Source organism: Bos grunniens, chromosome 17 (assembly GCF_055505025.1).
Source record: "Bos grunniens cultivar Pamir isolate PY7600 chromosome 17, Bosgru_T2T1.0, whole genome shotgun sequence".
Classification (NCBI taxonomy): Eukaryota; Metazoa; Chordata; class Mammalia; order Artiodactyla; family Bovidae; genus Bos; species Bos grunniens.
The window spans coordinates 62191499-62218000 of NC_141181.1; the positions used below are offsets into that span (position 1 = coordinate 62191499).

At 40.5% G+C, this 26502-nt stretch overlaps 1 protein-coding gene across 4 annotated transcripts in view; it reads right to left on the minus strand.

Moving 5' to 3' along the window:
* Positions 1-26088, minus strand: part of PTPN11 (protein tyrosine phosphatase non-receptor type 11) — a 70653-nt gene extending 44565 nt beyond the window's left edge. For all 4 annotated transcript variants that reach the window (XM_086348145.1, XM_086348143.1, XM_086348144.1 and 1 more), the window contains exons 1-2: positions 25863-26088; positions 4005-4127 (exon numbers count right to left, since the gene is read on the minus strand). In XM_086348145.1, the coding sequence (XP_086204271.1) occupies positions 4005-4127; positions 25863-25876 (137 nt within the window). In that variant the 5' untranslated portion in view covers positions 25877-26088. The remainder of the gene's footprint in view (positions 1-4004; positions 4128-25862) is intronic.
* Positions 26089-26502: the final 414 nt, after the last annotated feature.

The window sequence follows — 26502 nt, forward strand, 5'->3', positions numbered from 1 at the left end:
GACATATAACTGACAGACTTTCCAAAATGAGATGGCTAATATGTCAACCCACTGAACTGACGTAACACACTGGCCAAAAGTTTCTAAAACTTGGTTAGCCTAGGCAGTCTGATGATTTTCCGTTTGGTTTTCCAAACTACTAAATATACCTCGTTACTCATAATCATCTTTGTGGACCCAAGAAATCTGGCAATCCCAAAATGAAAGCCACTAACCTGTATTTCTTAGTCTGACCCTACACCATTATCGATGAGGCCTCTGTTAAATATAAACACTACTATCTTTATCCAAAGATAAAGGAAAATGGGAACAAAGTATGAAAAAGTACTCTACAATGTTAACAACAATATCTACTTCTAATTTGTGGTAACAATCTTTTCCCTGTAAAAAAGGTACTTCAAGTAAGTCTCTCCTCCAGCTACACCTGATTCTATTTTAGCACATGAGCTCTCTATCTCTAACCTTAAGAACATAACACAAAAACAGATATTTCAGTTATGGACTAGATCAATACAAAGCAACATAGGTGGATCTCAAAAATACGATATTAGGGATTCCCTGATGGTACAATGGTTAGGACTTGGTGCTTTAACTCCTGGGGCCCAGGTTCGATACTTGGTCAGGGAACCAAGTTCTGGCAAGGCTTGCTGTGCAGCCAAAAAAAAATGTACATATACATAAATATACATGACAGAGCATGAAAGAAGCACAATGCAGAACAATGTGCTCAGCATGTACCATTTATGAAAATTTCAGAATGTACACAAGTCATACCATGCATTATTCATGACACAGACCACAGACATATATATAATTATGTTTACATTTTATTATTTTTATGTTCCATTATTTATTATATGTACCCTTTTTAAAATGAACTAGAAAGAATTATACCAAACTCAGAAAGTAGTTATTTCTGAGAAAGAAAAGAAGAGTAGAAAGTGTGGTGAAAAAGAGGAAACTTTGCTTTACTTTATATTTTACTTTGAAGAAAAAAATGACTGGCAATAAACACAACATGGGTAATTGTACATAAATTTATGTATTTTTCTGTATTTTTTTTCCTCAAAGTTAAAACAGGGTATCTTCCTTGACTAACTAGAATGGGCGCATAACAAAAAGTTTAGATCACCCGCAGAAAACTAGAACAATAAACATGTCATACACACACATATACACATATCTCAGTGTCTATTATATCATATACACAATAAAACATTTATCATATACATAAAAAAATGAGTACATAACCAAAAATGAATACAGAAAGAAATGAATCTGACTTTGTAGTAAGTTCATAACTACACAGAAAATTAATTTCTGTAGCTTCTGAAAACAGTACTAACAGTACACCCTTATTGGGATATATTCTAAGAACAAAAAAGACTCCAGGGAAATCATGAACTTTACTTAATTAGAAATGTTTGTAATTAGAAATGATAGTGGTATAGTCATTTTGAAGCTATTTTCCTATTATAGGATTGGGCGAATGAGGTCATACACTGATGCAGCTATAAAACAGGGTTTTCTCTATAAGTGAACAGAAATGCAAATATGGAATGAGAAGAGGTGAAGAAGCTGGTGTTGAATTGGAACTATCAAACTTGGTTTGATATATATTCATGTATTTATTGATATTGATATATTTAAAATTTGCTTTCAAATATATATTTACTCCCCAGCTCTGCCTACTACAAGGGCCTAGAAGCAGTAACACTCCAGGAGTACAAACACCAAAAGATAAGACAAACAGATATTCTGTGCTTTCTGATGTGACATAATGGGATGGCTTCAAAAGCCACGATTGAAATGACGAGAGAAATTTGAACAGGGACTGTACATTAGATAATATTGAATCAATGTTAAAATTTCTCACATATAATATTAATGATATTGTAATTATACAGGATGTCCTTGTTCGTAGGACATGCACACTGAACTAACAATATTGAGAGGTTAAAAATAAGCATCCTGACATTTGCAACTTATTTTCAAAAGGTTTGGTAGAAGGAGTATACAAACACACAGTCCTAAAAAGAAAGAGCAAACACAGTGAAATGTTATAATAACAGGTAAAGAGAATGTGGGTGTTCACTGTATTCATTTTTTGACTTTCCAATAGACCTGAAATTGCTCAGAATAAAAAGCTGAGGAAAAATAAATTAAAAAAAAAACCTCACCAGTTCTGTAGTCCTGGCTCTGCTGCCTACTAGGTACGAGACCGGCTTTCTAACTTGACCTTTGAGCTTCAGCTTACTTACCTCAAAGCTGGAGATAGTGGTATTTATTCTTAGGACTTAGGACTTAATAAAGTGGTATTTATTCTTAGGTTACTGGAGAGATGAAATAAAATGAAATACGGTGAGTGTTTAGCAAGATGGCCTGCAATGTGTTGAGTCCTCAGTAATGTCTGCTATCATCCTCCTCTTCCTCCTCCTCCTCATCGTTACTATTATATAATCTTGTAAGTCAAATGTCACTCAACTGTAGGTTAGAGGTCTGTGCTAGGACAAGGCCCAAAAACTCACGAAGGCTTCTGCCCACTCCTGGTAGCAAAACAGAAGTAAAAGCTAACGATGACATGGGCTCCTAGAGAAACTAATACCCATCGAAAAGGGACTTCTTAAGTCCCAAAAGGGTCCTAGATAAATCCTCAGAGCACATTTTCCTTACTTTTTTATTTAAAAATAATAACAACAAAAGAAAATTCATAGAGCAGTTCATATCTAGCTCCTGGAATGAGCTAGAGCAAGGAGAATATAAGAGTATATAAGTATATAAGAGAAACTCAATTTCAAGAAAAAACTCTCCCATGTGGGCTCAAAGAGACATGCAACAGGGTGCGATGGCCATACTGTTCAAAACAGTTTTAAACATAGTAAAGATAACTTAGTGTCCAACAATAGGGGATGGGATAAATTGTGGTATATTCACACCATTCAAGTATTATACAGCCATTAAAATTGATAATTAGATCTATATGTCCCAGCACAGAATTAAAAAAAAAAAAAAAAATTTCAAGGAAGTTGCAGAATACATACGTTATAAAGCCAGGGATATGAATTCTAAAAACACACAAACCAACTTCATATCATTCACACATAGGACAAATGCAGTACGAGTATAAAAACATGTTCAGGAAGGAGATATGCCAGCCTCTTGATGGTGGTTTCCTCTGAGGAAGGAGCGAGGGGAATGGGACTGGACAGGGGAACAAACGGCACCACAACTTCCTCAGTGATGCTTTATTTTTTGAAAAAGAAAAGTGATCTCAAGAAACTCTTCTCTTTCTTTCTCTTTTTACTTGAAGTATAGCTGATTCACGGTGCTGTGTTAGTTTCAGGTGTACGGCAAAGCGGTTCAGTTATGTACACACCTTTTTTTCAGATTCTTTTCCCTTATAGAACATTACAAGATACTGAGTACAGTTTCCCGGGCTATACAGCAGGTCTTTGATACCTACTTTATATATAATACAGTGTGTATCTGTTAATCCCAGACCCCCACCACCACCATTTCCCCCTTTGGTAACCTTAAGTTTGTTTTCTATGTCTGTGAGTCTATTTGAAGAAATACTTCAAGAGTATTTTTTCCCATTCAGTAGTCACCAGAAGAGAAAGGGAACCAGATTCAGGATGAGTGAAACCAGAACTGTGCCTTGTTTGGGATTACACTGGGATTGAATCAGGCTCAATTTAAGAACTTCTTATGCTCTGCTCCAACTCATCCTTATGTGGTCCCTCAAGAGAGAAGAAAAGCCCACCTTTCAGGCCCCTTCTGCTGACTCCCTAATCCGCTCACTCTCAGGAGGCTATGTTCTGAAACCCCACAAGCAAGCCTGAATCCCCCCTAATCTGGGGACCAGGGCACTGGCAAGGCCTCACTCACAGGGCTGCAGACAGGTCTTCAGACTCTAAATGAGGGTAGCAGGTTGTCCAAATGTGGTCTTAACATTTCCCACCTGGCAGGCACTCTCAGGATGTGCTCTTGTTCTTCCAGCTTACCTAACGGAAAGTGTGAAGTCTCCAGGGTTGCTTTTACTGGGCCTCGCCAAGAAACTGCCGTCAACTCCTCTTGTCAACAGTAGGTTTTCTGCCTCCACGCCAGTGATATTTGGGTGAAACCATCTTGAGAGGGAGAGAAAAAGAGCAATGAAAAACAAAGCACTGCTTTCCACACCATTGCAGCTAAAATGCCTATGAGAAGAGTAGCAGATAAAAATATCAACACAACCTTTCCCCAACTCTCTTTGATCACCGCCTCCTTCTTATCTTCCCTAAGGTAGGGACCTGGCGTCCCACTGGCACAGTAGGTGGGGCTGGGAGCACGGTTAAGGGGACTGGGGCTGAAATGGATGCTATTTATTCAGGGTGGTTGGGGATGGCCTCAGCCATAAGGGAATATCTGATCAGATCTGAAAGAAGCAAGGCAGTAACATGCAGCCATATAAGACAGGAGCACAGCAGGCAAAGAGAGGAACAAGAAAAGGGCACAGGGGCAGACTGTTTTTGACCTGTTCAGCTTGGGACAGAACAGACAAGGGTCAGAGGGGAAGGAGATGAGGCCAGTGAGGTAATGAAAAGCCAGATGAGGGAGGGCCTTGGAGGACACTGTAAAAACTTCAGCTTTTATTTTTTGTGAACTGGGAAAGACCTACAGGGTTTTTAGGCAGAAGAGCAACATGATCTAACTTACTTTGTTTTTTTTTAACTTATTTATTTGGCGTGCAGGGTCTTAGTTGCAGCATGAGGAATCTTCAACATTCATTGTGACATGCAGGCTCTTTAGTTGTGGCACACAGAATTTTTAGTTGCAGCATGTGGGATCTAGTTCCCTGACCAGGGATTGAACCCAGGCCCCCTGCATTGGGAGCAGAGTCTTGGCCACTGGACTACCAAGGAAGTCCCTGACTTATATTTTAAAATCATCCCTCAAGCTATCATGCAAGGACAGAAGCACACAGATCAGTTAAATAAGCTACTGTGATAATCCACACAAGAGATGATGATACCAAGGACCAAGGTGGCAGAAGGAGCAGTGATAGACAGTCCAACTGGGAATACTCTAAAGGTAGCCAACAGGATTTCCTTATTAACAAATGAGATGGGAAAAAAAGAAAAGAGTAAGAAAGATGCCTGGGTTTCAGGTCTGGGTAAGTAGCAGGTTGGAGGTACTGTGTACAAAACAGGGGAAAAGGGTGGGGAGAGGAAACTCAGGTGTTGGATTTGGCATATGCTAAATACGAGATGCTTAGTCATTTGAGAGTGCATATATATTATGCACTAAGGTTTATTATTGACAATCATAATAATAAATGTAAGACTGTTCTGACAAGGAATAATCAGAAAAGGCAAGAATTCAGACATAGCCTACCAACATTCCTGTTATTTACATTAACTGAAATTTATTTTCTTTTTAATTTTTCCTATTGTATCTTCCGAGCATTTGGGGGGAAGTCTAAACATCACTCTGATTGTCCCAGAGAAAAATCACAGGGCTCAGGTGAAAAAAATACGCATATATTAGTTGGCTTTTTACTCCCTCTGAGAGCCTGTCAAAAGATCAAGATGGAATTTTACCCCAGGAAAACAACCTCAAGTTATATATACCTTTCATCCCAACATCCCATACTTTAGCATACAGCATGATTACTAAACTCTTTTTTTCCTTTTTAACCTTGCTCACGATTTCTTTGATCTGTGGTTCCCACCTGAGTCCCCACAGCCCTAGGGAATCAAAAAGCAGTAACAGAGGGTTTCCAATTACTTATAACTTTTCAAAAAGTACAGTGAAAATCTTACATTAACATTCAATTTGTCTACCTATATAAGCCAGTTAGAATGTCAAATCTCTTTTGCTTTTGGCTACAAAACAACGTATTACTTGATGTGGTAGTCTGAAGCTGAGTGGGTGAACACACATATAACCGAGAAAAAAAAAAAACACATGCAATAGAACAGAACTAATATTTAAAACTAAATTGAGGGCCTTCCATGGTGGCCTAGTGGTAAAGAATCCTCCTGCCAATGCAGGAGACATGGGTTTGATCCCTGATCAGGAAAATCCTACATGCTGCAGAGCAGCTAGGACCATGTATCACAACTATTGAGCCTGAGCTCTAAAGCCACAGCTACTGAGCCCATGTGTTGCAATACTGAAGTCCGTGTGTGCTAGAGAGCATGCTCTGTAACAAGAGAAGCCATCACAATGAGAAGTCCAGGAACCGCAACTGGAGAATAGCCCCAGCTCACTGCAACTAGAGAAAAGCCTGCAAAGCAACAAAGACCCGGCACAGCCAAAAATAAATAACTAAATACATTAAATTTTTAAAAAATAAATTGAGACAATGAATAAGATGTGAATATATACACTGAAAAGTTTCACCAGGTACTTAGGAAAACTAGCCCAGAACAATCACTCTGACACTTGTTCTAATGAAATTATTATACTTTAAAGACAAATGGGAAATGCCTGCAGGAAAATCAAATAACTTGCTACAGGAAACAAATGAGACCAGCACCCGACTTTTCAAAGTCAACATATATAGCAAGTTGACAAATGAACAAGAATGTTTTTTAAACTCAATGAAAGAAAAGTGTAAACCAAGAATTTTATATCCAGCCAAGTTATCCTTCAACCATCAAAGCTATAGAAAAAAACAAGTTTCAACATACAAGAACTAAGGGAATGCTGCACATATCAGTCTTTCCTGATGAATCTCCTAGAGGATAAACTTCATCTAAGCAAATAGTAACAAGCAACACTGACAAAATAACTGACTGTGGGCATTTAATGATCTGTAAGTGTGCATGGACAATGAAACAAAGATGGGAATGAGAGTAGAGGACTGATGCACAGTAGTTACACATTGTCACACAGGAGAAATACTACAACCAGAAAATGGGAAAGGGAAAACAATAAAAACCTCATTGCTGGGGAACTAGGATCCCACATGAGCCCTCTTGATCTCCACAGCGAAAGAGTCTGTGTGTTGCCAGGAAAGATTCCCCAGTGCCACAACTAAGACCCAACACCGCCAAAATAAAAACCTCATTGCTGTATAGTGAGAGTGAAAGTCACTCAGTCATGTCCAACTCTTTTGTGACTCCAGGGACTGTAGCCTTCCTGGCTCCTCTGTCCATGGAATTCTCTGGGCAAGAATACTGGAGTGAGTAGCCTATTCCTTCTCCCGCAGACCTTCCCAATGCAGGAATCAAACTAGAGTCTCCTGCATTGCAGGCAGATTCTTTACCAGCTGAGCTACCAGGGAAGCCCCATTGCTATACAGGCAATAGGCAACAGATGGGTATTTAAAGATAATGAAAAAATCTGATAAGCCTGATAATGAAAGTTAAATAACCAAACAGAGGGGTTTAAGTACTAGAATTAAGAAAAAAGACACAAACCTTCCAAAAAACTATTTTCAACAAAAAACTTTTAAATACACATCTTAGAAAAAAATTATACACACACACACACATCTTGAGACAAACAATGCAAGGAAACACTACATATACACCAGACCCGTGAAAAACTTGGGGGTTAGAGGCACTGATCCTTACATAGTTGAAAATCCATATTTAACTTTATAGACAGCCTCCATATCCACTGTTCTGCTTCCAACCACATGATTTCAACCAGCTGCAGATTGTGCTGTACTGTAGCACATACTTATTGAGGAAAATCTGTGTTTATGTAGACCTGTGCAATTCAAACTTGTGTTGTTCAAGGGTCAACTGCAAGTATAAAATATTATGATAGAATTGATACCAAACCTATCAATCATAACAATAAATGTAGATGAGGTTCTATCTGTTTATGTACAATCACCTTTATGGAGCAAAAACTATAGGAGATGCAAGGAAACACACTAATAATAGGAGATTTTAATAGTCCACATCCAATACAAAATAAAATAGACTAAGAAAATAGGTAAAAGATAGAAAATCTAAACAACATAAACAATATGGTAGATATATTGTGCATATGTTGAATTCCACATCTTGATAATAGTCACATATTCTTCCCTAGTGACCAGAGAATTTTCATAAAAACTGATCAGATATATTAGGTCACAAAGAAAAGAAAATAGTAACTCCTATAAAGTAGAAGTATTACAACTTAATACCATTATATCATGATTGGTCAACAGAAAATAATAGAATTCTGTATCACCAAAACTCCCATTTAACAGAAAAACCTGTGATCACTTTTTAAAATCCAGATGCACATCAGAATTATCTTAGAATTTTTTGAAAAATACAAATGCCCAGGTATAGCGTTTTTTCTCCAGATGTGTTTCTAATGAGCAGCCATGTTTCAAAGCAACTGGACTATATGATTATCTTTTACTTTTATCTAGTTTGTTTCACTTTATCTATTTCATAGTCAGTGTTCCCATTTTATTTAGTCTATGTTTTCCATTTTTTAATATATAGCCATATATGTATTATACACATATTACATGTCTATATAATAGAGTTTTGCCAAGAAAATGTACTGGTCATAGCAAACACCCTCTTCCAACAACACAAGAGAAGATTCTACACATGGATATCACCAGATGGTCAACATCGAAATCAGACTGATTATATTCTTTGCAGCCAAAGATGGAGAAGCTCTATACAGTCAACAAAAACAAGACCAGGAGCAGACTGTGGCTCCTGAACTCCTTATTACCAAATTCAGACTTAAATTGAAGAAAGTAGGGAAAACCACTAGACCATTCAGGTATGACCTAAATCAAATCCCTTATGATTATACAGTCGAAGTGAGAAATAGATTTAAGGGCCTAGATCTGATAGATAGAGTGCCTGATGAACTATGGACTGAGGTTCATGACATTGTACAGGAGACAGGGATCAAGACCATCCCCATGGAAAAGAAATGCAAAAAAGCAAAATGGCTGTCTGGGGAGGCCTTACAAATAGCTGTGAAAAGAAGAGAAGTGACAAGCAAAGGAGAAAAGGAAAAATATAAACAACTGAATGCAGAGTTCCAAAGAATAGCAAGAAGAGATAAGAAAGCCTTCCTCAGTGATCAATGCAAAGAAATAGAGGAAAACAACAGAATGGGAAAGACTAGAGATCTCTTCAAGAAAATTAGAGATACCAAGGGGACATTTCATGCAAAGATGGGCTCGATAAAGGACAGAAATGGTATGGACGGAACAGAAGCAGAAGATATTAAGAAGAGGTGGCAAAAAAAAAAAAAAAAAAGAAGAGGTGGCAAGAATACACAGAAGAACTGTACAAAAAAGAGCTTCACGACCCAGAGAATCACGATGGTGTGATCACTCACCTAGAGCCAGACATCCTGGAATGTGAAGTCAAGTGGGCCTTAGAAAGCGTGAGTACGAACAAAGCTAGTGGAGGTGATGGAATTCCAGTTGAGCTATTCCAAATCCTGAAAGATGATGCTGTGAAAGTGCTGCACTCAATATGCCAGCAAATTTGGAAAACTCAGCAGTGGCCACAGGACTGGAAAAGGTCCGTCTTCATTCCAATCCCAAAGAAAGGCAATGCCAAAGAATGCTCAAACTACCACACAACTGCACTCATCTCACATGCTAGTAAAGTAATGCTCAAAATTCTCCAGCCAGGCTTCAGCAATACGTGAACTGTGAACTTCTGGATGTTCAAGCTGGTTTTAGAAAAGGCAGAGGAACCAGAGATCAAATTACCAACATCTGCTGGATCATGGAAAAAGCAAGAGAGTTCCAGAAAAACATCGATTTCTGCTTTATTGACTATGACAAAGCCTTTGACTGTGTGGATCACAATAAACTGTGGAAAATTCTGAAAGAGATGGGAATACCAGACCACCTGACCTGCCTCTTGAGAAATCTGTATGCAGGTCAGGAAGCAACAGTTAGAACTGGACATGGAACAACAGACTGTTGTTCCACATAGGAAAAGGACAGACTGTTCTTCCAAATAGGTTCCAAATAGGAAAAGGAGTACGTCAAGGCTGTATATTATCACCCTGCTTATTTAACTTACATGCAGAGTACATCATGAGAAACGCTGGACTGGAAGAAGCACAAGCTGGAATCAAGACTGCCGGGAGAAATATCAATAACCTCAGATATGCAGATGACACCACCCTTATGGCAGAAAGTGAAGAAGAACTAAAAAGCCTCTTGATGAAAGTGAAAGAGGAGAGTGAAAAAGCTGGCTTAAAGCTCAACATTCAGAAAATGAAGATCATGGCATCTAGTCCCATCACTTCATGGGAAATAGATGGGGAAACGGTGTCAGACTTTATTTTGGTGGGCTCCAAAATCACTGCAGATGGTGACTGCAGCCATGAAATTAAAAGACGCTTACTCTTTGGAAGGAAAGTTATGACCAACCTAGATAGCATATTCAAAACCAGAGACATTACTTTGCGACAAAGGTCCATCTAGTCAAGGCTATGGTTTTTCCTGTGGTCATGTATGGATGTGAGAGTTGGACTGTGAAGAAGGCTGAGTGCCGAAGAATTGATGCTTTTGAACTGTGGTGTTGGAGAAGACTCTTGAGAGTCCCTTGGACTGCAAGGAGATCCAACCAGTCCATTCTGAAGGAGATCAGCCCTGGGATTTCTTTGGAGGGAATGATGCTGAAGCTGAAACTCCAGTACTTTGGCCACCTCATGCGAAGAGTTGCCTCATTGGAAAAGACTCTGATGCTGGGAGGGATTGGGGGCAGGAGAAGAAGTGGACGACAGAGGATGAGATGGCTGGATGGCATCACTGACTTGATGGAAGTGGGTCTGGGTGAACTCCGGGAGTTGGTGATGGACAGGGAGGCCTGGCGTGCTGTGATTCATGGGGTCGTGAAGAGTCGGACATGACTGAGCGACTGAACTGAACTGATATACATGTATAATATATGTATTTTAGAAAACTTATAAATTTTTGCCTAGCTAAAAACTTTATGACATTTTGATACTACTTGTTTGATGTAGTATGAATAGAATGCTAGATGTCTAATAAAAAAATAAATATGCAACACACAACAAAAGTTAACTGTATAGCACAGGGAACTATAGTCAATATCTTATAAAAACCTATAATGGAAAAGAATCTGAAAAATAATACATATCTCAGATCACATCAGATCAGTCGCTCAGTTGTATCCAACTCTTTATGACCCCATGAATCGCAGCATGCCAGGCCTCCCTGTCCATCACCAACTCCCGGAGTTCACCCAGACCCACTTCCATCAAGTCAGTGATGCCATCCAGCCATCTCATCCTCTGTCGTCCCCTTCTCCTCTTGCCCCCAATCCCTCCCAGCATCAGAGTCTTTTCCAATGAGGCAACTCTTTGCATGAGATGGCCAAAGTACTGGAGTTTCAGCTTCAGCATCATTCCGTCCAAAGAAATCCCAGGGCTGATCTCCTTCAGAATGGACTGGTTGGATCTCCTTGCAGTCCAAGGGACTCTCAAGAGTCTTCTCCAACACCACAGTTCAAAAGCATCAATTCTTCGGCGCTCAGCCTTCTTCACAGTCCAACTTTCACATCCATACATGACCACAAGAAAAACAATAGCCTTGACTAGACAAACCTTTGTTGGCAAAGTAATGTCTCTGCTTTGAATATGCTATCTAGCTTGGTCATAACTTTCCTTCCAAAGAGTAAGCGTCTTTTAATTTCATGGCTGCAGTCACCATCTGCAGTGATTTTGGAGCCCATTCTTGCCTGGAGAATCCCATGGACAGAGGAGCCGAGCGGGCTATAGTCCACGGGGTCGCAAAAAGTCATTTCCACTGTTTCCCCATCTATTTCCCATGAAGTGATGGGACCGGATACCATGATCTTCGTTTTCCGCATGTTGAGCTTTAAGCCAACTTTTTCACTCTCCACTTTCACCTTCATCAAGAGGCTTTTTAGTTCCTCTTCACTTTCTGCCATAAGGGTGGTGTCATCTGCATATCTGAGGTTATTGATGTTTCTCCCGGCAATCTTGGTTCCAGCTTGTGTTTCTTTCAGCCCAGCGTTTCTCATGATGTACTCTGCATATAAGTTATATAAGCAGAGTGATAATATACAGCCTTGACTACTCCTTTTCCTATTTGGAACCAGTCTGTTGTTCCATGTCCAGTTCTAACTGTTGCTTCCTGACCTGCATACAAATTTCTCAAGAGGCAGGTCAGGTGGTCTGGTATTCCCATCTCAGAATTTTCCACAGTTTATTGTGATCCACACAGTCAAAGGCTTTGGCATAGTCAATAATGCAGAAATAGATGTTTTTCTGGAACTCTCTTGCTTTTTCGACGATCCAGTAGACATTGGCAGTTTAATCTCTGGTTCCTTTGCCTCTTCTAAAACCAGCTTGAACATCTGGAAGTTCACAGTTCACATATTGCTGAAGCCTGGCTTGGAGAATTTTAAGCATTACTTTACTAGCATGTGAGATGAGTGCAATTGTGCGGTAGTTTGAGCATTCTTTGGCATTGCCTTTCTTTGGGATTGGAATGAAGACGGACCTTTTCCAGTCCTGTGGCCACTGCTGAGTTTTCCAAATTTGCTGGCATATTGAGTGCAGCACTTTCACAGCATCATCTTTCAGGATTTGGAATAGCTCAACTGGAATTCTATCACCTCCACTAGCTTTGTTCGTACTGACGCTTTCTAAGGCCCACTTGACTTCACATTCCAGGATGTCTGGCTCTAGGTGAGTGATCACACCATCGTGATTCTCTGGGTCGTGAAGATCTTTTTTGTACAGTTCTTCTGTGTATTCTTGCCACCTCTTCTTAATATCTTCTGCTTCTGTTAGGTCCATACCATTTCTGTCCTTTATCGAGCCTATCTTTGCATGAAATGTTCCTTTGGTATCTCTGATTTTCTTGAAGAGATCTCTAGTCTTTCCCATTCTGTTGTTTTCCTCTATTTCTTTGCATTGATCTCTGAAGAAGGCTTTCTTATCTCTCCTTGCTATTCTTTGGAACTCTGCATTCAGATGTTTATATCTTTGCTTTTCTCCTTTGCTTTTCGCTTCTCTTCTTTTCACAGCTATTTGTAAGGCCTCCCTAGACAGCCATTTTGCTTTTTTGCATTTCTTTCCCATGGTGATGGTCTTGATCCCTGTCTCCTGTACAATGTCACAAACCTCATTCCATAGCTCATCAGGCACTCTATCAGATCTAGGCCCTTAAATCTATTTCTCACTTCCACTGTATAATCATAAGGGATTTGATTTAGGTCATGCCCAAATGGTCTAGTGGTTTTCTTCAATTTAAGTCTGAATTTGGCAATAAGGAGTTCATGACCTGAGCCACAGTCAGCTCCTGGTCTTGTTTTTGCTGACTGTATAGAATATATATGTATATATACATAAATGAATCACCTTGCTGTGCACCTAAAGCACTGTAAGTCAACTATACTTCACTAATATATATAGTGTAAGAGAAAAAAGTATTACCAAATACACTATCATAAGGCAATAAAACCGAATTCTACTAACAAAAGCAAAAAACTGAAAGGCCCTGGTACCTGGAAATTTTAAAACCTTCCATTAAACAACTGTTAGGTAAAGGGGGAAATATAAGCTCAAATTACACAATTTTTAAAAAATAATGGCCACAAAAACACTATGTATCAATATTTATAGCATACAGCTAATAGAGTGATCAGTGGAAAATTCACTACACAAACACTAACAATAATAAAAAAATAAAAAAATAAATAAAGTCCCACCCCTGCCAAACAAAAGCCAAAGTATACCACAAGGAAGGAAACATATTTTATAAAGATAAAAGCAAAAATCAAAGAAAAAAAGGTAGCAGATGTAATTAATAAAAATCCTGCTTCTTAAAATTAGCAAAATAGACAAACCACTAGTTAACTCAATCAGGAATACACAAATAAGAAAAAAAAAATCACAAATACACAAAATAAGAAATGACAAGGGGGAAATAACCATAACCACTCAAACAGAAGAAGAAGAATTTTTTAAGAAACTACTTTGCAAACTGGTGTACCAATAAATTAGAAAATCCAGATGAAGTGAATAATTTTCTAAGGAAATACAGACTGCCCAAACTGGTCCATTCAAGAGAAAATGCAGGCAAACCAATTTCTATATAAAAACAGAGCAATTTTAAAATTACCCCACAGAAAAGCACCAAGCTTTTTATTTGTTTGGTTTCAAAATGGAATTCTATCAAACTTTCAAAGACCATACCATTCCATGCTCTATAAATTATTCCAGAGAAGCAAAAGGAAAAGAAAATGCACCACTTCCTTTCATGAAGCAAATATAACACTGATAACTATCCCAGAAAAAGACAGCTACTTCAGTGATATGGACAGCAGATACCTTGTTCCTGATTCAAAGATTCTAATTATTTTTAAATTATAACGATGGTTATATCACAGTGTTTAAAAAATCCTTAAGCCTACAATTCTCAGGTTACTTGAAGTGAACTGACACATACTTCAAGCTCAGCGGTTGCTTCAGGTACACTGGTCACCCAGCCTGGCCCCCACCACCTATGGGAGATCTGATCCCTTACTGTCACCTCTGTTATCTCCTCTTTGTTTTTCAAAAACAGGTTCTTAGAAGAATTTCTCAGGTTTGCCCCCAACCTCACCATGGGGAGGGCTCCCTCAAAAGCACTGTTTACTGCTTCTAGCAAGATCTTTTTATTTGGTTATCCTGTTTTTCATTCCTGTTTCATCTTTCCTTATCTCAGCCAGCTACTTTAGGTGGCTCTAGTTTTGTATAGTCGATGCCCTCTAGGATCCTGCTGAGCACACACACTTAAAACTTTCTAAAACCTTTTAAAATTTATCTATTAAAACAGCACGATAGGCATGAAATTTCAGAGAAAAAGCCCAAGGTTCCATAGACTCCCAGCTGTATTCGTCAAAAGTAACTACAGTTAGCAAGTTTCCTGTAACACTGAGAAACGTCTCATGCATATACACACACACACACACACATCAGATCAGATCAGTCGCTCTGTCGTGTCCGACTCTTTGCGACCCCATGAATTGCAGCACGCCACACACACATACTTACCTACATGTGCACGGGTGCATACTCCATGCCAGGCTATGTGGAACACACACACAAATGGAAGCCTGATCTACACCCCGATTTTTCACTTACTACAACACAAAGATCTTTCTATATGATCTTTCTATTCTTTTTAATGGCTATACATTATTCCATTATAAGAATGTACTATTCATAATTTAATCCCTATTAAAGGACATTTATATTATTCCTAGATTTTTGTTAATACAAATAATGCAGCATATCATACCCTTTATAATTATCTCTATACAAGTTTACAAGTATGGTTGTAAATTAAAATTTTAGAAACAAAACTGTTTTGACAAGAGTGTTTTTTTAACTCTGATAAATCTGCCAAACTGCACTCAAAAGAAGGTAACAGTTTCAACTCCCATGAAATGAGTGTGAAAGTCCCTGTTTTCTCCCAGTTTTGCCAATACCACATATATTACCAAACTTTTTCATCTGAGTCATGGAAAATGGTACCATTCTACTTTGCATTTCTGTGTGAGACTGAGCAATTTTTCAAGTTTTCAGACCATTTTTTTCCCCCCTTTTCTGTGAGTTGTCAGCTTGCCATTGTTCATTTTCTATTGGATTTTTTTTCTTACTCATTTAAAGGGGCTCTTGATAGAACCAGAAAAATGATCCTTTATTATATGTGTGACAACATTTGTCTTAGCATTTTTCCTTTTTTACTCACTTGTGGTTAATTTTTTTGCCCCCAAAGAAATTCATCTTGGCATGATTAAATTTATCAGCTTGTTCCTTTATGGTTTCTGGGTTTCTTGCTATGTTTAGAAAAACTTGACTCACAGCAAGTTGTTGTGAGCTTGAAGTAAATTAATAACACATAAAATGCTTAGCACAGAAAAAACTCTAAGGACTTTCACCTTAGGAACTAGGAATTTTGTTTTAGGTCAGAATAAAATATTTACAATAAAGGCACAGATTTTAACAGGACCCTTCACAATAGGTACTAAAAAGATGGGGTGACTGGAAGAAGAAAGTAAATAAGACAGAGATGAGAATTTACATCAGGAAAAGAGTATGAAGACAGAGAAGGCATAATTATATTTTTCCCACTAATAATATTTTTTAATTGGTGGAAAATTGCTTTATAATATTGTGCTTTTATTCTGAGGTACAATAACACAAATCAAGTCATGAAAAGCGTTAGTCACTCAGTCATGTCCAACTCTTCACACCTCATGGACTGTAGCCCACCAGGCTCCTCTGTCCATGAGATTTCTGAGGCAAGAATACTGGAGTGGGTTGCCATTTCCTTCTCCAAGGAATATTCCTGACCCAGGGATCGAACCCGGGTCTCCTTCATTGCAGGTGGATTCTATATTGTCTGAGTCGCCAGGGAAGCCATAATTTTATATATATATATATATATATATCTCCCCTCCCTTTTGAGTCTCTCTCCCCTACAAATATTTCAGATTTAAATAAAAAGTTGCAAATTATAAAACAGAAAAGACTTCTCCATACTCATATTATTACATACATTTTTTTCTCCTCAATTATGAACTTGCTCTGACAGCAAGGAAAAAAATAATTTACTGGCTATTATTTATTATGGCTAGTTAAAACTGCGACCACAGGGCTTCCCTGGTGGTCCAGTGGTTAAGAATCCACCTTGCAATGTAGGGGACATGGGTTCGATCTCTGATCCAGGAAGGTCCCACATGCCATGGAAGCAACCAAGCCCATGCATCCTAGGGCCCGTGCTCCGAAATAAGAGAAGCCACCACAATGAGAAGCCCGCGCACCGCATCAGGAGAGTGGCCCCCCTCTCCGCCACTAGAGAAAGCCCACACGCAGCAACAAAGACCCAGCAGCCAAAAATAAAAATAAATAATAAATACATTATTTTTTTAAAACTGTGGCCACATTTACTGACTGTTTTCCATGGGGCCAGCATACAATGCAGACTCCAAAAATCAAATTTTTAGCCTTTACACTGTTATTTATTTCTAAAAATTTCTAGAGCAGGTCTCTGAGTCTAGATGGTCTTTATTCATAACCATGTGTTCCCACCTTTGTGTATTTTAAAAACACAACATTTACGTAGAGTATCCTGCTAAGGCTTAGAGACATTATAAAAGTGACTGCTAAAAAAAAAAAAAGTGACTGCTGAAGGTGGGCTAGGTAACCACCACGGACACCCATCAGGCAGACTGGCACAGGGGAAAAAGCACGTGGTCTCTTTACCCTTATATTAAACAAACTATTACTGCTTCATTGCCAGGTTCTAATTATGCCTATCATGTTATTAAGAGGGAACAGAGGAGAGTAATGTTTATGGGGGAAACTCAGTAACCAGCATTTAGCACAAAGGCTAGACAGAGTAAGAGCTTAACAAACATTGGTTATCGCTGTTGTTATCATTATTATTATTGGTGGAAGATATGCAGATAGATTCTTCTCTTGCATAATTATGTTAGTTTCACATGGCCCATTTTGACATATGAATCATTTATGTTACACTGTCTTTGCAAAAACTGAACTTCAGGGCTCAGGGGCTGTCCCCACATTATTTCGAACGGTGTATAATTAGAAATTGAAAGTTCTACAACATAATCCACCCACTTGAGTTTTGATATATTGTAAACTCTCTTTCCTGAGCTATGCTTTTCAAAAAGTTCTTTATATTTACCAGAAACTTTTTCCCAATTACATGTTTAATATTTGTAGTTCAACGACTAGCAGTTTTGTGATTCGCAAAATGCTCACCTCTAACACAGAGCAGTTAAGAGTTCATTCAATCCCTGAGATCTTAGTGAGGGAGGGTAAAGGATATGCGTGTGCTAAGTCGCTTCAGTCGTGTCTGACTCTGTGCGACCCTATGGACTAGCCCACCAGGCTCCTCTGTCCATGGGGATTCTCCAGGCAATACTGGAGTGGGTTGCCATGTCTTTCTCCAGGGCATCTTCCCAACCCAGGGACTGAACCTATGTCCCTTACATCTCTTGCGCTGGTAGGTGGGTTCTTTACCACTGAGCCACAAGGGAAGCCAAAGGGTTGTGAAGTTAACAGGTTTAATATTAGATTATAGAGCCGGCCTCAAGGATGACAGAAACACTTGTAATAGTAGGTACTGAGGCCACACATCTCTAAATCCTGCCCCCATCTTCTGCTTCATGTGAATTCAAACAGCAGAGGTTAGTCTCCCCAAATCATGTAAATGTATCTATGTTACCTCAAAGGAGGGGAAAAGGGCATTTGGGTTTATCAACAAGGTAGGTCCATAAAAGATGAGAAGAAACAGATAAATGTCAGTCTGCCTAACGTCTACCATAGGCACTTGGTGAAGGACGGATGCCTGAGTTAATTTTGGGGAATGAAGAAAAATCAGGGAGGAGAAAAGCCAGAAAGGAAGGGCACAGGGAAAAAAATCACATGCAGAAGAGGGGAAGAGAGTTCTCTTATGTATTTTTTTTTTCAGTGCCCTGCCACAAGGCATGCTGGATCTTAGTTCCCTGACCAGGGATCAAACCGGTGCCCCCTGCAGTGCAAGTACAGAGTCTTAACCACTGGGCCACCAGGGAATATGAGCGTTCTCCTCTTGTACACTGTAACTCTCACAAACCTCCAGGTGCTTGACAACCCCTTCTAATCGGTCATCCTCTGGCACTGCCTATTTTTTAAAAAAACTTTTTTTTTACTTTTATATTGGGTACAGCCAATTAACAATGTTGTGATAGTTTCAGGTGGACAGCAAAGGGACTAAATACATATACATGCATCCATTCTGCCCCAAACTCCCCTCCCGTCTAGGCTGCCACATAACACTGTGCAGGGTCCCCTGTGCTGTGCAGTAGGTCCTTGTTGGTTACTCACTTTAAATATAACGGTGTGTACATGACAATCTCGAACACCCTCACTACCCCTTCCCCACCCTCCCCTGTTAAGTCTGTTCTCTGAGTCTGCAGCACTATTACTTATTAAGACTCTCAGGTCACAACACGGCCCAGGTGGGTGCCACCCATCTCGCAGAAAGAGCTGAAAACACATGCACACTCTCACAACCCCAGTGCTTGTGGAAAAAAGAGCCTCCAACCAATGTGTGAAACAAATCAGTCCTGTGCTGAGTGGGCCTGAAGAAAGGAAAGACAGAATCCCCCACCTCCAAGAGAGTTTACTAACCCAAACTACTTGCCGGGAAATCATACCAAAAATGTAAATCTCTCATTACTGAGCACAGATTCTACAAAGCCCTAGCTCACTGAGACCAGGCTCTTCTTTATGTCAAGTGAGTTTAAAAAAGAAAATGCTGATGAACCAAAAAGAAAATACAATGATGCTGATTATTTTATCCATGCGTCCCCTTCCCCCCAGTGATGTGGGGAAACAGTCGAGCAGGCTGTTAATTTCAGGAACTTATTCTCAAGGCTGCTATGCTAAGAAGGGAGTTTAAACTAGGGATCCAAAGTCTAATTTCAGTTTCTTGCCTAAATATAAAGTGATACTGGGTATGGCTTTCTTACCCGCTGCTCTACAAAAATGATTATCTTTGTCCTTGGGGAGAAAGCTTAAAGTGGTACTTTCTGCAGATTACAAGAATATTCCTCTTTTCCAATTAAATGCTAATTTTCAATGGGGAAAAGGATGAGTCATGAGGGAGGGGTAGTTGATAGGGAAAAGGATTCTAGGTAACAGAGGCTAGAAAAAAAGTTAAGGCAGTTTTTTAATGGTAGTATAGAGCTATGGCTTAATTGATCATTATCTTTTCACGGAGTTTCATTGGTCAGTATCTCTGCTCTGATGACAAGGCATTGGAAACTGCCTGCAAAAATCTTTCCACAAATGGCTTCTATCCTGTTTGAAGTCTCTCTCTTGTTTGTCTGCTCTCCCAGGGTCCACTCGAACCTCTTACAACCCTCCCTTCAGAGCAGCTAGAAGGATATTTTTAAATAGATCATCTCATGCCACTCCCCGATTACATCCTTCTACGGGTTTGAGCTGCTCTTAAAATACAATCCAAACTCTTCTCTGTGGTCCACGTGATGCTGAGGACCTTAATAATCCCTGCATGGTCTCGTCCCCACCTACAGCCCCAGTGTCAGCTCCACCACGTGCTCCTGTCTGTCCTTCAAGCACTCTGAGAACTCTGCACCTCAGCACTTTCACACTCACTGTTTCCTTAAAACCTGGACACTCAACGCCTAGTACAGTGCCCCCCATACGTAGTAATCCCCTGATAACCAAGTTAAATCCCACATTCGTGAATGAATAAGTCAAGGTTCCATTAGAGTGGGTCAGTGGAGTGACAAAGGCTTGGATCCATAGTCTACTGTTTTTAAAATAAACATATTGCATGTGGGTATAGGTATGTGTATATAACAGACACACACAGTGTGTGTGAAGTGCACATCAGCGCACAAGTATGTGTGTGCTCTAAACAGTACGCTCTGTACTGACAAAGTTCAGTTTCAGTTTGATACTACTTTCATCAAACTCGTTTGATGCTGGCCCACAAGTCTGTCTCCCTCTAAAGTCAATGCTACTTGAAAACACGAACTGTGTCTTTCATATTTCAGCACTGCTAAGAGTTTGCTGAATGCACATCACCCTCCAAAACTCAGTAGTGAACTGGGCTGCAATTTTAGGGAGCTTGAATCCACTTCGGGGGGGCGGGGGCGGTTCTCAAACCCTTGGGTGCAGTCCACAACTGCCACAGAAGCTACCAAACATCAGTATTTGTCTTCCCCTTCCTTAAAAAGGGCAGCATCGGAGGGCAAGTGCTATCTGTGTTTCCCAAAGGGAAAAAGGAATAAGCACAGTGTCTTCTATTGTTCTGCTGCTGCCTAACAAAGTACACCAAGGCCCACTAGTAACAATTACAAACAAGGGTTGGCTCTGCTTTTCCAGATCTCGTGTGACTCTCTAACAGTCACCACATTGACCACGTGCAAGAGGAGTAAGTAATCTTAGCAGTGGGCCTTGCATTTGAGCAGCTCTGGACAAAAACCCGAGTTCTGGATAGGACGTTAGCAAAGACAACAAGTTTCAACTGGAAAGACACAGAGCTGTTATTTTTCAGTAAGGCAAGTTTATTGACTCCCACAGGAGATAAACAAACATGGCCACCAGGGAGAGCCTGGGACAAAATGTACTTGACCTGCAACAGATAAACCAAAAGCCTTGAGTTAGAGAACAAGCTAAATTTTCTGCCCCTCTCAGTACACGTCATCAGACAGTCTCTCCCAGAGGAAAAAAAGCAAATGCCAAAGATGTACCAGATGCTGAAAGATATAACCTGTTTGGTCAGCCGGGCGAGGCAGAGTAGAGCAGCCAAGCAATCTCAAAATCTAAACACAGAACTGCCATCACTCTATTACCTGGGGTGGTGGTTGTTTAGTGGCTAAGCCATGTCTGACTCTTTGCGACCCCATTGACTGCCAGGCACCTCTGTCCATAGGATTTCCCAGGCAAGCATACTGCAGTGGGTTACCATTTCCTTCTCCAGGGGATCTTCCCAACCCAGGGATCCAATCTCCTACATTGGCAGGTGGATACTTTACTGCCTAGCCACCAGGGAAGCCCATGGCAGAGGGGTGTGTGGGGGTGGGGCTTGTCATTTAATTGCACATCCTTTCCCTACCTGTGATGCTGAGAGGCATCAGCATACTGAATATGACATTTTAATTACTGAACACATCGAGACTCTAAACCCATGAACCAAAAAAGATTAGTTTGATAATTAAGCTACACAAAATTCAGAATATTAGTCACTGAGGAGTCAGCTCCTATGATCACCTCCTCAGAGACTTTTCCTAAACCCATTATCAAAACTAACCACATTCTCCACATTTGCTTTTTTCGGCCTCCCAGAAGTTATTACTACCTGAAATAGTCTTATTTATTCATGGGTTTGTTCACGTTCTCTCTCAGTCATGAGAACAGCAATCTTTGCCTACTTTATTGCCTCATCCTGCCTGGTTCAGTAACTACTTGGTGAATGTATTAATTTTGAGGTTAAATGTCATTTGAAAAAGAGCAGTTTGAAGACTGAAGACACTATCCGATTTCAAGACTTGTTATGAAGCTACAATGATCAAGATCGTGCAGTACTGACATAAAGACAAATAGATCAATAGAACAGAAGAGAGTCCAGAAATAGACCCATGTACAAATGGACAACTGATCTTCAAAAAAGGTGTGAGTTCAGTACAGATGGACAGTCTTTCCAACAAGCGGTGCTAGAACAACTGAACACTCATATGCAAAGAAGAGAAGATATATCCACAGCCCACACCACATACAAAAGTTAACTCAAAGTGGATCACAAACCTAAAACTATAAAACTTGGAGAAAACACTTGAGACTTAGATTAAGCAAAGATTTCTTAAGAATAACACCAAAAGCATGATCCACTTTTTTTAACTGATAAATTCGACTTCATCAAAATTAAAACCCTCTGCTTAAGACACTGTTTAAAAAAATGAAAAGACAAGCTACAGACTAAAAGAAAATGCTTGCAATTCCGATCAAAGACTTGTATCCAGAATAAAAAAGCTCTCAAATTTCAATAAGAAAACAAAGAAGTAAATTTTATTTTTTACACATAAATTTTAAAAGGGAAAATATTTAATCAATAGATGTGCCACCAAAGAAGAGATACAGATGGCAAACAAACACATGAAAAAATGATCAACATTATTAGTCACCAGGGAAAATACAAATTAAAATTACAATAAATAAATATCAAATCAGTATGCTGTACAGCTGAAACTAATATAATGTTACATGTCAATTATACCTCTATTAAAATAAGTAAATTAAATTTAACAGTACTGATATAGGAAAAAACTACAATGACACACCTTTACATGACTGAAATTTAAAAACTGACCACACCAAGTGTTGGCCAAGATGTGGAGAAACTGAATTCTTAATACACTGCCAGTGGGAACATTTTGAAAAAGTTTGGTAGTTTCTGAAAAAATTAAATATACATCTGCTCAAACAGGGGCTCTGTATCAACCTAGAGGGGTGGGATGGGGAGGGAGATGGGAGAGAGGTTCAAGAGGGAGGGGACATATGTATACCCATGGCTGATTCACGTTGAGGTTTGACAGAAAACAACAAAATTCTGTAAAGCACTTATCCTTCAATTAAAAAATAAATAACTTTTTAAAGTAAAAAAAAATTATAAACTATACTCCAATAAAATTTTTTAAAATTATATCTCCTAAATATATACATACACATCTGCTATGTGATCCAGCCATACCACTGATAAGGATTTATCAAAGAAGAATGAAAGTATACATCCATATAAACACATGAACACGGACATTCAGAGCAGTTTTATTTGTGAAGCCAAACTCTGAAACAACCCAAATGTCCACCAACAACTGGATGGAAAAATGAATGGTGGTAAAGCCATACAGTAGAATATCACTGATCAATAAAAAGGAACTATTTGCCATACACAACAACATAGATGAACCTCGATATAATTTTGCTGAGCATAAGAAGCCACACACAAAAGTCCACTTTTGTGTAAAAGTATAAAATCCTAGGAAATGCAAACTAAGGTATAGTGACAGAAAGCAGAAAAGTGTCTGCCTGGCAACAAGGAAGGGATTATAAAGGGTTCCAGGAGCCATCACAGGGGTGATGGGTATATTCATTATCTTGATTTGTGTTGCTGGTTTCTTGAGTGTATACATGTGTGGAAACTTATCAAATTGTATGCTTAAATATATGCAATTTGTGGCATGTCACTTATACCTCAATAAAGCTGGTTTAAAAATAATAAAAGACCTATGATCTGAAAACTAATAATAAATAATCCCCAATTGTGTGCACTGTTGTCGTTGTTATCGTTTAGTTGCTAAATCATCTCTGCCTCTTTTGCAACCCCATGGACTGCAGACAGCCAGGCTCCTCTGTCCAAAGGATTTCCCAGGCAAGAATACTGGAGAGGGTTGCCATTTCCTTCTCCAAGGACTCTTCCCCACCCAGGGATCCAACCCGAGTCTCCTGCATTGGCAGGTGAATTCTTAACCACTGAGCCACCTGGGAAGTCGTGCATTACAATAATCTGACTTTTTAGGGGGCACATATTTTTCTTCCATAACAAGTATGGGAGGGCTGGAGGAGGAGAGGAGGAATTACTTCATTTCAAACTGTCATCTTTACCACTTGCTGCTTTGGCTCTTCTCACACTTCCTGGCTCCTAAATTAACAAGTTGGACAATGTAGGGTCTATTACTACCCAGCCCCTACCCCACCCCCAGTCCCCAGACTTTTTGTCTCCTAAAAGAAGCAGATCCTTACTTGTCTGGAAAAGCAGACACAAGGAACAAAAGGCTCAATGACTATTTGACAGATTAAAGAATAGAAAACTGTTTTTATTTAAATGCTCTCTAAAGAATTAGAACATTTGAGGCTATACACTGTTCTGCTGAAATGCAATTATATATTACCCAGATCTGTAAGCACTTGCCAGAAGACCTGTCCAAATCACTCACTGCTTAAGTTTTCAGTTTTCTCCTTTCTCTCATTTCATCCCATCAATGAATAATGTGCAGGTGTATTTCTGAGAAGACATTCCTAATGTTTTGAAAAGTCTCTCAGTCAATAACCCCAACAGCTTGAAACAGTTTTTCAAATGTCTAAGACAGTGTGAATCCTATACAGAATGACAATACAATAGCAGGATCATTATTTGAAAACAATTGATGATACTAATATTTAACAACAAAATTAAGGCTTACAAATGATTGGCAACAGTTGTAATAGCAGACTAGTAATTAACAGTGGGGTTCTGTCTCCACCACTTACTGATCGAGTGACCTTAGCCAAGAGTCGGACACAACTGAGCGACTAACACTAGAACTAGCACTACTACTAGGCAAGTTGCTTAACTTCTGAAATTCATTTACTCTCTTTAGAGCGGGATAACAGTACCTACCTGATAGGGTTATAATAAGGATTAAACGTGTTTGGCATACGGTAAGAGCTAAATAAATGTTAGCAATTAGTAGTATGGTTACTCTGAACTTTCCAAGGATCTCATTAACTCACTCATCTTCCTTCTGACTCTTAGGTTCAAACCCTGTCATTTACCAGTATGTTTCTTCTGAGCCTCAGTTTCCACATCCGTAAAACGGAGGTGATTAATGTTACCTGACTTTTAAGGTTGCGGTGAAGGATTAAAATAACTAAAGATACGATCCCTTCCCTCCCACCTCCCAAAGCGAAGATCGCAGAGGAAGGAAATACTTCTAATAGCTGCAGATACAGTCAGTTTTTCCATTTCTGGCACGTGAGGGGTGGGGGGGGTGGGGAGGAAGAAGAGGCAGAGAGGCATACAAAGTGGTCAAGGACCCTGAGTAAAGCCCCCAAATGCGCGCAAGACGCAGAGTGACCCAAAGAGGCTAGACTATTGGCCTGGCCTCGCGCAACTCTCTCCTCTCCCCTCCCGCGTCCCGGGCCGAGGAGCCTCCCCTAAGTGAGCGGGGTTATTTCGGAATCACCATGAGGCAATTCTCATGAGGCAATGGGTCAGGAATGCGGTGCGCCGAGCCGGGCCGCTAGCGTCCGCGGTTCCCCGGGCGGCTCTACCTGACCCCGTCCTGACGGGCATCCCCAGGGCTGCGGGAGCCGGAACTCCGCGGAGGCAGGAAATGAATGAGGACCCGAGGGGTTGGGGGCGCGCTAGGGCCGGGCCCCGGGGCCCGGGAGGGCTTAGGGAGCTGGAACGGAGCCTGCCCCGCGACCCCGGGCGGGAGTCCGAAGCCCAGCCGGGCCGCCCCCTCCCGGGCGGAGCTGACTGAAAGCGGCGGGGGCCGGGCCGAGGCCCGGGCTAGGCCCTCGGGGCTCCTCACCTCCGCGATGTCATGTTCCTCCCGCCCTCCGGCTCCGCGACGAACCGGCTCCTTACTCAGGCTCCGCTGGGCCCGGTCACATCGGGCTGGCCAGAGGGAGGCCCGCTCCGGACCGGACGGAGCGGGGGGCAGAGCCAGCCGGCCGCGCGCAGACCCCCCTCAAGGCCCGAGGAGCCCGGAGACTATACAGCCGCCCCCCAAGCCCGGTTCGCTCCTCCTCCTTCTCCTCCTCCTCCCCCGCCCTTCCCCGCCGGCTCCTCCATGACGTCACTCCCACGCGACGCCCGCCACTACTTCCTGCTTCCATTCTGTGCTGAAGCTGGTCATGGCAGTAGTGGCTCTGTGGAGCCTCCGCCGCGCTTTTCCCAAAGGACCTTCTCATTCTCCTTTAGATCTTGGCGTTAAACCGTGCGTTGTGTGCTCAAAGTTACACTCAGTCGCGTAAATTGATCCTATCTGCTCCCACAGCGTCAATTTCCATCCCTGTGCTGTGAAGTCGAATTTCATTCATTTCATTCCTCAAATAGTTGTTCCACTTATTGCTGTGTAACCTTAGGAAAGAGATTGGGGTCGGAAAGAGTCGGACACGACTGAGCGACTGAACTGAACTGAACCTTAGGAAAGTAGCTTGATTTCTCTG